This window comes from Ananas comosus, linkage group 20 (genome assembly GCF_001540865.1).
Source record: "Ananas comosus cultivar F153 linkage group 20, ASM154086v1, whole genome shotgun sequence".
Classification (NCBI taxonomy): Eukaryota; Viridiplantae; Streptophyta; class Magnoliopsida; order Poales; family Bromeliaceae; genus Ananas; species Ananas comosus.
In genome coordinates, this window is record NC_033640.1 from 3,690,159 (window position 1) to 3,701,274 (window position 11,116).

Genomic DNA, 11,116 nt, shown 5'->3' on the forward strand with positions numbered 1-11,116 from the left:
CGAAATGATTGTCGTTATGTAGGAATATTTGTACTTTTCCTTTTTAACCTGTCTAAGGCATGAACATCAACTTTGTGAAATTGATGAACATTAACTTTGTGAAATTGATGCGGCTTAAGAAGCCCAAGTTTTGTGATGGGTTGTCTAGTTACTCTTTTTAGGCTTTGTTTGTATTGAAAATAAATAGGGTATAATAAAATGTATCTTTATTTTTTGGTATGGAAATAAATAGGGGATAATAAAATATATCCTTGTTATTCCATTAAACGTGTGTAAAAAAATAACCGGAATAACTATTCAGATCAAGTCAGATTATTCTAGGTGATTGTAGATGTCATGCCCGAGCCTCAGCGGAAGCCTACTCGGTACGTGCATAGATCCGTCGTATACTTATTAGAGTATACAAGGTGTTTACAATGAACATGTTAGAAATAATAGAAGGAAGCAAAAACATCTAAAATAGAATATCGGAGGATACGACATATACTACCTTCTAAAAGCAAGTATAAAAGAAAGTAAAATAGCTAATATAAACATCTCCCAAAACAACAAATACATCCAGTAGCCCAAAAAGAACAGGTAAGTACATGTGGTGGTCTCTATACAGTACGGACACGAACACCTCTCCAGCTCAATTAAAAAGAGAGGTGACCACCTAGCAGTAGCTTCGAGCTATGCCTAGTTAGATGCAACCTCCTTGCCGCGATCCTAAGCCTTTCCCGCTGTGGATGGCTCTGTAAATAAAAACAACAACAAACTGGACAGGAGAACTATTAGTCAATAGTTTCCAGTGGATAAGCCGCCGACATCAACGAATTACACCACTAGATCCTTGGCATAAATAGTAAGCTTGTATAACTATAACATGATATGAATATTTAATAAGTAATGAATTGCTAATACTACTATGCCTCCAATGCATATAATATGTAACAAGTGTAAAAATGAGTAAGCATGCTAATATCATGTTCTCTGATGTACACTATGTAGTAGTGATAGTACATTAATTCATTTTGTTAACTTTACCTAATTTATAAGGATCTATACAAGTGTAGTCCAGCTTGCGCTGTGCCTAATAGCCCCGTCGTAGTATACACTCCCCACGGCAATCCACTTTGGCGCTCAATTCCGCACGAACGAGCATGATGTCGCTAAGGCCACTCCGGAGTGCCGGTTTGTGGGGAGCGACTCTCACAAGCATGTGCGAATAAGCACAAAGGCAAGCAAGCATAATCCACAATACAAAGCTTTCAATCGTCGTATCTAAAACATGGTATGTCCTCTAACGACTCATAGGTCGAAGTCTATATCATAATGTCAAGTTCTAGTCCTTTAACTAGGTTATAAACAATAATATGAAGTTCATGCTAGTACTATCATATAAAGCTCAAAATCTGTAGATTGCAGATTATCGATCACTTAGCTCTCGAAGATCCCCTACAATGCACTTTTGCTCTTTTTGATGCCTTCGGCCTTTCCGACTAGGTTATAAACCTCGCACTTTGGTCGTTTTGACTAAAGTTCGATATTCGCTTACCGATATTTCGGTATGTTACATGGACCCAACACTAGCCTTTCACCTACTTCACTTCAATAAAGTGGCGATATACACTTCTTACCATAAATGGTTTTAAACGGTGCCATCTTAATGCTTGCTTGATAACTGTTGTTATAAGCAAACTCTGCCATAGGTAGATGTTGTGGCCCTCTGCTATGAAAGTCAATCACACAAGTCTGAAGCATATCCTCCAGAATCTGGATAGTGCGCTCAGACTGCCCATCACTCTGGGGGTGGAAAGCAGTGCTAAAATCCAATCGAGTGCCTACTGCGTCGTGCAGACTTCTCCAAAAATGTAATACAAACTGGAAATCTCGATCCGATACAATAGATGTAGGCACTCCATGCAGTCGCACAATTTCATCAAGATAAATTTGTTCGAGTCTCTCTCCCGTCCGAACAGTGTGAATCGGAATGAAGTGGGCAGATTTTGTCAACCTATCCACCACCACCCAAATGACGTCATGTCACTACAACAAAATTGAGTTTTAGTGGTGATTATTTTTTAAATCCTTTGTTGATTGGCATATTGTATGGTTAGAATAGTAATGAAAAATATCATCCTTCATTGTAATATTATGAACATAATGGACATGCATAAAAATTAGCATACAATTGAATATACTTGTAAACTGACTTTGACATCTAGTTGATCAAATGACAATAGAACCTCATATGCATAATAGTATTTGTTTAGTAGAAGCATGACTTTGGTGAACATGTTTAAATACCTGCCTTTCATATCTGCTTATTAATTTACCTTTACAGCATGCTTATATTAGCCTAGTGGAGCATTTCGCTGAGATCAGTAATTGTCCACTGGGAACTATTTTTGATAGTTCTCACACCCTCTAATTTGTTGTTATTTTCAGAGCCATCCGCATCGGGAGTGGCTAGGGATCGAGGCAAGGGGTTAGCGGCTAGCTAGAGCCCTACAGGGTTATTTTAGTTGGACCCGATGTCTTTTCTTTTTGTACCTTGAGAAAAGATGTATTATGTTTTTGTTTAGAGCTTTATGTTGGATTCCGGATTTAGTTCCATACTTTTGTATCTCTATTGTGGATCCCTTTATGCTAGAACTTTAGTGATTTTATTATACTCGCTCTGATAGCCTTTTTAGGACCTCTATGTTCATTTCCTTTAGAAGACGTCTTGTGTGCATTGTGTTTGTTGGTGTACACGGTGGGTCTGTGCACGTGCCGGCGGGCTTCCGCTGGGCCCGGGGCGTGACAGCAGTGGAGGGGAGTCGGGAATCAGTCGAGGAGCCGGACATCCTTCCAATGCGTGATCTATGGTGGAGATCATCGAGCGATTGGCTGTCCTCAACTTGAGGTGAGGTGCTTTAGATTTGGCCAAGTGGGACACTTGAGTCGGGAGTGTTCGGGTGGAGCATTGCTTGCCCCGTCAGCTGCGTCAGTCCAGTTCGCCCCGAGACAGCTTGCGGAATTGCCACCCGCTATGTCGGCTGGATGCTCGTCTGTGGCACATCAGCCAGAGGGATCTCGAGCGACGCCGAGTGGTCGAGTTTTTGCTGCCCAGGTGGAGGAGCCTAGCGTAGCCAACGATGTCGTTCATGGCAGGTATTGTTTTAATTAATGTCACAAGAACTAGAGCATTATTCGACACTGGTGCATCAAATTCATTCATTAGCATGTTATTCGCTAAAGCTCATGATATCGAGATTTCGGATAATCCGGATGCTTGGTGGGTCTATGCACCCGAGCACACCTTTAGTGTCGAAGAGGAGTGTGCGGCTTGTCCAGTGCAAATTGGCGACTGGATTATGCCGGCGGATTTACTTGTCTTGAGCTGGATGAAAGGCTTCGGCATAATTCTTGGGATAGATTGGCTCTCGAAATATTATGCCACAATTGATTGTGAGAGCAGGGTAATCACTTTTCGTGAGCCTGATCAGGAGGAGGTGGTTTATTGTGCATGTAAAAGCTCGCTCTTTGCTATGACGGTGTCGACATCGAGAGCGAGGAAGTTGATTAATAGTGGATGTGTTGCCTACTTGGCTTCCGTGGTGGAGACTCAGAAGGAGCTCCCAACACTTGGGGATATTTCGGTAGTGTGTGAATTTTCGGATATGTTTTCTACGGAATTACCGGGATTGCCACTGGACCGGGAGGTCAAGTTCGTCATTGACTTGGTTTTTGGGATGGCGCCAATTTCAAAGGCCCTGTGTAGAATGGCACCGGCGGAGTTAAAAGAGTTGAAGGCTCAACTGCAAGATCTACTCGACAAGGGCTTTGTGAAGCCGAGTGTGTCACCTTGGGGAGCCCCGGTGCTGTTTGTGAAAAAGAAAGATGGAACACTTCGGCTCTGCATTGATTATCGCAAGCTGAACAAGGTGACGATTAAGAATAAATATCCGTTGCCGAGAATTGATGATCTATTTGACCAGTTGTAAGGGTCTCGGGTATATTCGAAGATTGATCTTCAGTCGGGGTACCACCAGTTGAAGATCAAGCCGGAGGATGTGCACAAAACGGCGTTTCGTACGCGTTATGGCTATTATGAGTTCACCGTAATGCCGTTCGGGCTTACAAATGCCCCTGCAGAGTTTATGGACTTGATGAATCGAGTCTTCCGGCCATTGTTGGATCGATGTGTCGTGGTGTTTATTGACGACCTATTGATCTACTCTCGGAGTGATGAAGAGCACGAGGAGCATTTGAGGACCGTGATGCAAATTCTCCGAGAAAAGTAGCTCTATGCTAAGCTAAAGAAGTTCGATTTTTGGCTTTGAGAGATTGCCCTTTTGGGTCATGTGATTTTCGGGAATGGTGTTTCTGTTGACCCGAAGAAGGTTGAGGCGATAAAGGATTGGCCTCGCCCGACGACTGTTGCGGAGATCCGTAGTTTTCTTGATCTTGCGGGCTACTATCGGCGGTTCGTGGAGGGGTTTGCCAAAATAACTACTCCACTAACGCGCCTTACGCACAAGGGAGTGAAGTATGTGTGGAGCGACGATTGCGATCGGAGCTTCCGGGAGTTAAAGGAGAGAATGACTTCGACCCCGGTACTCGCTTTACCGACCCCGGGGGAGAGTTTTGTGGTTTATAGTAATGCTTCCTATAGTGATCTTGGGTGTGTTCTGATGCAATGTGGGCGAGTCATTACTTATGTTTCTTGCCAATTGAAGGGCTATGGAAGAACTACCCTATACATGACCTTGAGCTAGCCGCGGTGATATTCGCGTTGAAATTATAGAGGCACTACTTATACGGTGAACACTGTGAGATTTACACAGATCATAAAAGTCTCAAATATTTGTTCACCCAGAAAGAGCTGAATATGCGGCAACGTCGGAGGTTGGAATTACTGAAGGACTATGATGTCACTATTCTATACCACCCGGCAAAAGCCAACGCGGCAAAAGCCAACGTGGTGGCCGACGTAGTGAGTAGAAAATCGGTGGAGAATTTAGCTATTACAATCACGCATCAATCGGCATTGCACAGGGACATGCAACGGTTGGATCTTGAAGTAGTAGCTCTAGAGGTTCCGACTACTCTTGCTGCGTTAGTGGTTCAAACGACCTTGTTGGAGAGGATTAAGGAAGGACAGGCTATGGATCCATATCTCTAGAAGGTGCGGAGTGATGTGGAGAGCGGACGCGCCGGTGATTTTGGCGTAGGTCCGATGGCGCACTTCGGTTTCAGAACCGTTGGTGTGTGCCCAAGAATGAGGTCATTCAAACGGCTATATTGCATGAAGCGCATCAATCCCCTTATAGTGTGCACCCAAGCGGCACTAAAATGTATAAGAACTTGAAAGTGTATTATTGGTGGCCGGGAATGAAGAAGGACATTGGGGAATTTGTGGCGCAATAATTGACGTGCCAGCAAGTAAAAGCGGAGCGCCGATTTTCAATGAGGAAGTTGTAGAGCTTGTTTATTCCCGTTTGGAAGTGGGAGGATATAGCGATGGATTTTGTGGTCGGTCTACCCCGATCGCAAGCCGGACATGATGCTATTTGGGTGGTAGTAGATCGTTTGATGAAGTCGGCTCATTTCTTGCCAATCCATACCACTTGGTTTGGGGATAAGTTGGCTCAGCTATATCTCGATGAGGTTATGAGATTGCATGGGGTTCCGTCATCTATAGTATCGGATCGAGACCCCTGTTTTACGTCTCACTTTTGGAAGAGCTTGCAAGATGCTCTGGGCACACGGCTTGACTTTAGCACGGCATTTCATCTTCAAAGTGATAGTCAATCGGAGAGGACGATTCAAATCCTTGAGGACATGCTCCGGGCATGTATACTCGATTATAAGGGTGGGTGGCATGAGTATTTGCCGATGGCGGAGTTCGCATATAATAACAGCTATCAGGAGAGTATTGCGATGGCGCCATTCGAGGCACCTTATGGAAAGAGATGTCGCTCTCCTATTCATTGGAGCGAGGTGGGTGAGAGAGTCGCCCTTGGTCCGGATGTGCTGCAGGAGGTGGAGGAAAAGATTCGCCTTACTCGCCAGAAGTTGTTGACGGCACAGTCGCGGCAGCAAAGCTACGCTAATAAGCGCCGAAAGGGTTTAGAATTCGCGGTAGGAGACCGTGTGTTCTTGAAGCCATACATGGTGTAAAGCAGTTTGTGGTTCAGGGAAAGCTTAATCCCTGAGATATTGCACCGTATGAGATTCTGGAGCGTGGGGGCGCAGTGGCGTATAGACTTGCGTTACCACCGAGCCTTGCGGGAGTTCACAATGTGTTCCATGTATCCAATCTCCGCAAGTATATCCACAACTCCTCTCATGTTTTGGAGTATGAACCGGTGGAGTTGCACGAGGATGTCACTTGTGATGAATTTTCGGTATGCATCCTTGCTCGGGAGGTGAAGAAATTGCAGAATCGTACAATTCTGTATGTTAACGTCCAGTGGAGCAATTATGCGAGGCGTGAAGCCACTTGGGAACTCGAGGAGGCAATGCGCGAGACCTATCCTCATCTATTCGAATAGATGAGCTAAGGTATGAGTTTAAGTTTCGCGCACGAAACTATTTTTAAGGGGTGGGGAATGTAACATACCGAATCCCCGACGAGTTAAATCGAACTTCCGTCAAATTGACTGAAGTGTGGTAGTGGACAAGGTGTGAAGTCCGTTATTTATTCCGAGTGCTTCAGAATATATTAGATGACTGTTGGGACCTTGGAGAGCAAGCTGGGAAAAATTTCAGCTCGAATTGTGCTAGAAATGCTCTCGGGGTCCGGACCCTGAGTGCATGGTCCGGACCCCGTACGCGAAAAATGCCAGAGATGGTCAGCTCTTGTTGTGTGAGGGGGCTAGGTGCAATTGTGCATGTGTGAGTGTTTATAAGTGGGTGCTTTGTGGTTTAGCTCTCATTTTCCCTCACACCACTACCAAAAGAGAAAAGCTCTTTCTCTCTCTAAGTTTCTCCATTCTCTTTCCCTTTCTCTCCTTCTCTCACTAGGGTTTGCTCCAAGAGAGGGGCTTGGTGGAGAAAAAGCTTGCTTAATGGTGAAGCTAGCTCTTGTGCAAGGGACTTTGGAGAAAGCTTGAACTCGAGGTGAGATCATGTGGTTTTGAGTTAGGGTTTTGGTTAATTTCCTTCTAGTTGTTGTACCTAGAGGATGTTATGGTAGATTACTTCATGAATCTCCAAGAAATTTAGAGTATTTTGTGATGGTGGAAACCTAGGGTTAGAAATTAGGGTTATGTAAACTATGAGATCTAACTAGGGTTTGATCTCTTGTAACCCTAATTGGTGGATAAACCAACGCATTGGGAGACCTGGGTCGAAGTTCCGATGAGTCTACGTTGAGATATTGGGGAAAAATCCCATTTCGGCTTCGTTTGCCGTGGTCGAGGGGAATAGACGACCACAAATCACAAAACTTGAGTTGTAGCCTTCTAGCACTACTACGAGGTGGGGGGGGTGCTATCTGAAATCATCGAATTTTTCATTATGTCTATATCGCCTTTCTTGAGCATATATGTATACTTGTGGTATTCATGCATTGTAGGGTATTGGGCTATGGTTGGGAATCTTTGTATGCTTTCAATGTAAGTGAACATATGAATTGATAGTGGACCATGCATATAGAAACCCTATAAATGTATGAATTGGGATGTGGGACTATGACAATAGTAAATAAAGATGACATTGACACTAGCAGGTATGATTAGCACCTGGAACATGGTATGCTAGATAAGGTAGAACCTTATGAATATTGTAGTAATGATTGTGGCAAAGTATCCTCAAAGTTGAGGATTAGATTATACTCATAGTTGGTCTATGTTGAGCGTGGTAACTCCTCAAGCAGTGAGCTCCGGAGTAGTCACCAACTGGGTTGTAGCGGTATTCTCCCCAATAGACGGTCCCGTCGGATTGTAGCGGAATTCTCCCCGAAAGAAAGGGATTTGGTTGATGAGTTGGGGTTAACCATGAGTTAACCAAGATGATTGGGTAAAAGCCAAGGTAAATGTGAAAGACATGCATGCATCATCATGATCATATTACTTGTTGATTCAGTTCTTATTCAGACATTGTAGTAGCATTAGTTTGGTTTGCTATCTATCTATCATGTTCCTACATATGCCTGAATAGACCTAGTAGGCGAGTCGGCGGGGTCGGCGGCGAACCCACTGGGAACTTTCAGTAGTTCTCATACCACTAACTTTGCAGATCCTAGCGCGAGCGGGGTGGTCGAGGATCGATGCAAGGGCATCGCACCTTAGATAGCGGCTTCCCGGGTTTAGTTTTGTACCATGTTTATATTTATCTTCTGTATATGATGAAAAATGATGATGTATAAATGATGTAAATTTATATGAGGTTATGTGATGTAAATTGGAAAAAGAATGTAGTGGGTTGAATGCTTGTATTTAGTTAAAATTAATCAAATTGCCTGTATGGATGTAATAGCTAATAGTACTTCCACTTGTTGTGGTTGTTGCTTGCCCTCGTGCAAGCTATGTATACTCGAATTCTATCTTTGTATGAATTGCTATACATGTTGATGGTTGGTGGAGCTTTGGGCGGACAGGGGAGGTTCTGTCCGTTCGGCGTCTATTGGCGTACCCGAACCGACCAAATTGGCGGTCGCGGGGCGTGACAAAAACCATACTTCACTTTGGCATGGAAGCGACCTAGTCACTTCGGTGAAGCACAACCCATCTTTCAAGCCTCCTAATTGCTCGTAGACACTTGCAATTAGGCCAACCACTTGGATCTCCAAGCCTGCTCCCAAACTTTCCTTACCCTATATAAGAGATCCCACTCGTTACCATTTTCCAACCACTAAACGATCGTTACTTTTGAAATCAAGTGGCCTCACATGATTTCCTAACCCTCAATTAGTGTTCCAAAGGGTTAAAACAACTTTTAAACCTTCCACCAAGAAATCCATCTTTCAATCTAGGGTTTCCCACAAATAATGGTGAATCAAAAAATCACATGCTAATCTCTACAATTTGTAGCTTAGATTAGCCTAGGGTTTGCTAGAAATCCATTTAGAAGGTTTAAATCCAAAACCCTAGCTCAAACTCTAAAAACGAACCTCGAGTCGGAAGCATCCCGCGCCACCAAGCGCCCGAGAACTCGAACCACCGCTCCCTACGTGTGCCCTAGCTCGATCTCCACCAAGATCTCCAATTTGAAGAGGAGGAAGAAGAGAGGGAGAGAGATGAACTCCTCTCTTTCTCTCTACATGTGTGCATGTGTGTGTTTCTGCTGAGGGAAGGGGATATGGTCCCTATTTATAACCCTCCAGTGAAATTACACTTTTACCTCTAAAAAACAACATTTTGGGAGGCTGCGTACCAGTACTCGGGTTCGCATATCGGTACCCAGCTCCAGCACCTCAAAACCCGAGAGCTAGATTTCTTGTTTTTACCACTGCGTACCGGTACCCGATTCCAGTACCGGTACCCGGCCAGTCCAGTATCGGTACCCGATTCCAGTACCGGTACTCAGCACAAAATTCTGCAACTTAGGCAGATTTCAGCTTTTGGAGCTAGTTTTCACGTCCGATTTGCGCCCAAAACACTTGAATGCTTTCCAAACTTTGCAGGAACTCATTTAATTGCTTTTTAAGCTAGTTCCTACCAAAACTTCATAATTGGAGAAGTTCGGGATATTACAACTTCACATACAGATTGTCCCATAGCCATCTATTCCGATTCAGCACTAGAACAGGAGACAACACTCTGCTTCTTACTTCTCAACGACACCAAGTTACCTCCAACAAAAACACAATATCCTGTAGTCGATCTCCTATCAACCATTGAACCTGCCCAATCTGCATCTGAAAAGCATTCAATATTTGAATGTCCATGGTCCTTGTACAAGATACCACGCCATAGAGCTCCCTTCAGATAACACAAAATTTGTCCCAAAGCTTCCCAATGAATAACAGTCGGAGAAGACATAAACTGACTTAACACACTGACGGAATATGCAATATCTGGCCGAGTCACTGTAAGATAGTTCAATTTGCCAACTAATCTCCTATACCTCTCTGGATCTTCAAACAATTCATTATCATTAGCTGTAAGTTGGAGATTAGGCGCCATTGGTGCACTGCAAGGTTTAGCTCCTAATTTTTCTGTTTCTGCTAATAAGTCAAGCACATATTTTCTTCGAGATACGAAGATGCCTCTTTTGCATCTTGTAACTTCAATACCCAAAAAATACTTGAACATCCCCAAGTCCTTTGTCTGAAACTGGGTTTGAAGAAAATGCATGAGAGATAAGATTCCTTCAATATCGTTCCCAGTGATGACAATATCATCCACATACACTACTAACAGAATTATACCAGTCTCAGAATGCCTATAAAACACAGAATGATCACACTTACTCTTCTTCACGCTAAACTCCTGAGCTACTTCACTGAATCTGCCAAACCAAGCTCGAGAACTTTGCTTCAAGCCATATAAAGATTTTCGAAGTCTACAAACTCGACCTAACTCCCCCTGAGCAACAAAACCAGGTGGTTGCTCCATATATACCTCTTCTTGAAGATCACCATAGAGAAAAGCATTTTTAATGTCCAGCTGGTGTAAAACTCAATGAACGGTGGCCGTCAACGAAATAAATAAGCGAATAGAAGCAAGTTTAGCCACAGGAGAAAAAATGTCGGAATAATCAACCCCATAAGTCTGGGCATAGCCTTTGGCAACAAGGCGGGCTTTTAGGCGAGCTACAGAACCATCTCGATTCATTTTCACTGTAAATACCCATTTGCAACCAATAGCTCGCTTATCGGCAGGCAAGGGTACCAGTTCCCAAGTACCATTAGCGTCTAAAGCCATCATTTCCTCTTCCATTACAGCACGCCAGCCAGGATGAGACAAAGCTTCCACAACAAATTTAGGAACAGAAGCTGACTCCAGAGAGGTAATGAAACAAGGAGAAGAGGATGACAAACAGTCATAAGAAACAAACAATGAAATAGGGTAAGTACACGTACGTTTACTTTTGCGAAGAGCAATGGGAAGATCAGAGTCAGAAGCAAGGTCGGTGATAGTAGTGACTGGATCTTCCGACGAAGAAGCTGGTAGAGGATTTGAGTCAGGAGTTGCCAATC

General features: G+C 43.7%; 2 protein-coding genes across 2 annotated transcripts in view; one reads left to right on the forward strand and one right to left on the reverse strand.

The window, feature by feature from the left end:
• Positions 1-2,598, forward strand: part of LOC109725698 (CAAX prenyl protease 2) — a 41,517-nt gene extending 38,919 nt beyond the window's left edge. The window contains exon 8 of the mRNA XM_020254994.1: positions 2,431-2,598. Coding sequence (XP_020110583.1) covers positions 2,431-2,486 — 56 coding nt within the window. The 3' untranslated portion in view covers positions 2,487-2,598. The remainder of the gene's footprint in view (positions 1-2,430) is intronic.
• LOC109726061 (uncharacterized mitochondrial protein AtMg00810-like) lies at positions 9,699-10,532 on the reverse strand. The gene has a single exon (XM_020255492.1). It carries the CDS (start codon positions 10,530-10,532, stop codon positions 9,699-9,701), a length of 834 nt encoding a protein of 277 aa, XP_020111081.1.

What these genes read in the sequence shown, in the direction of transcription:
- LOC109726061 (XM_020255492.1), bottom strand. Translation starts at nt 10,532, where the DNA reads ATGGAGCAACCACCTGGTTTTGTTGCTCAGGGGGAGTTAGGTCGAGTT.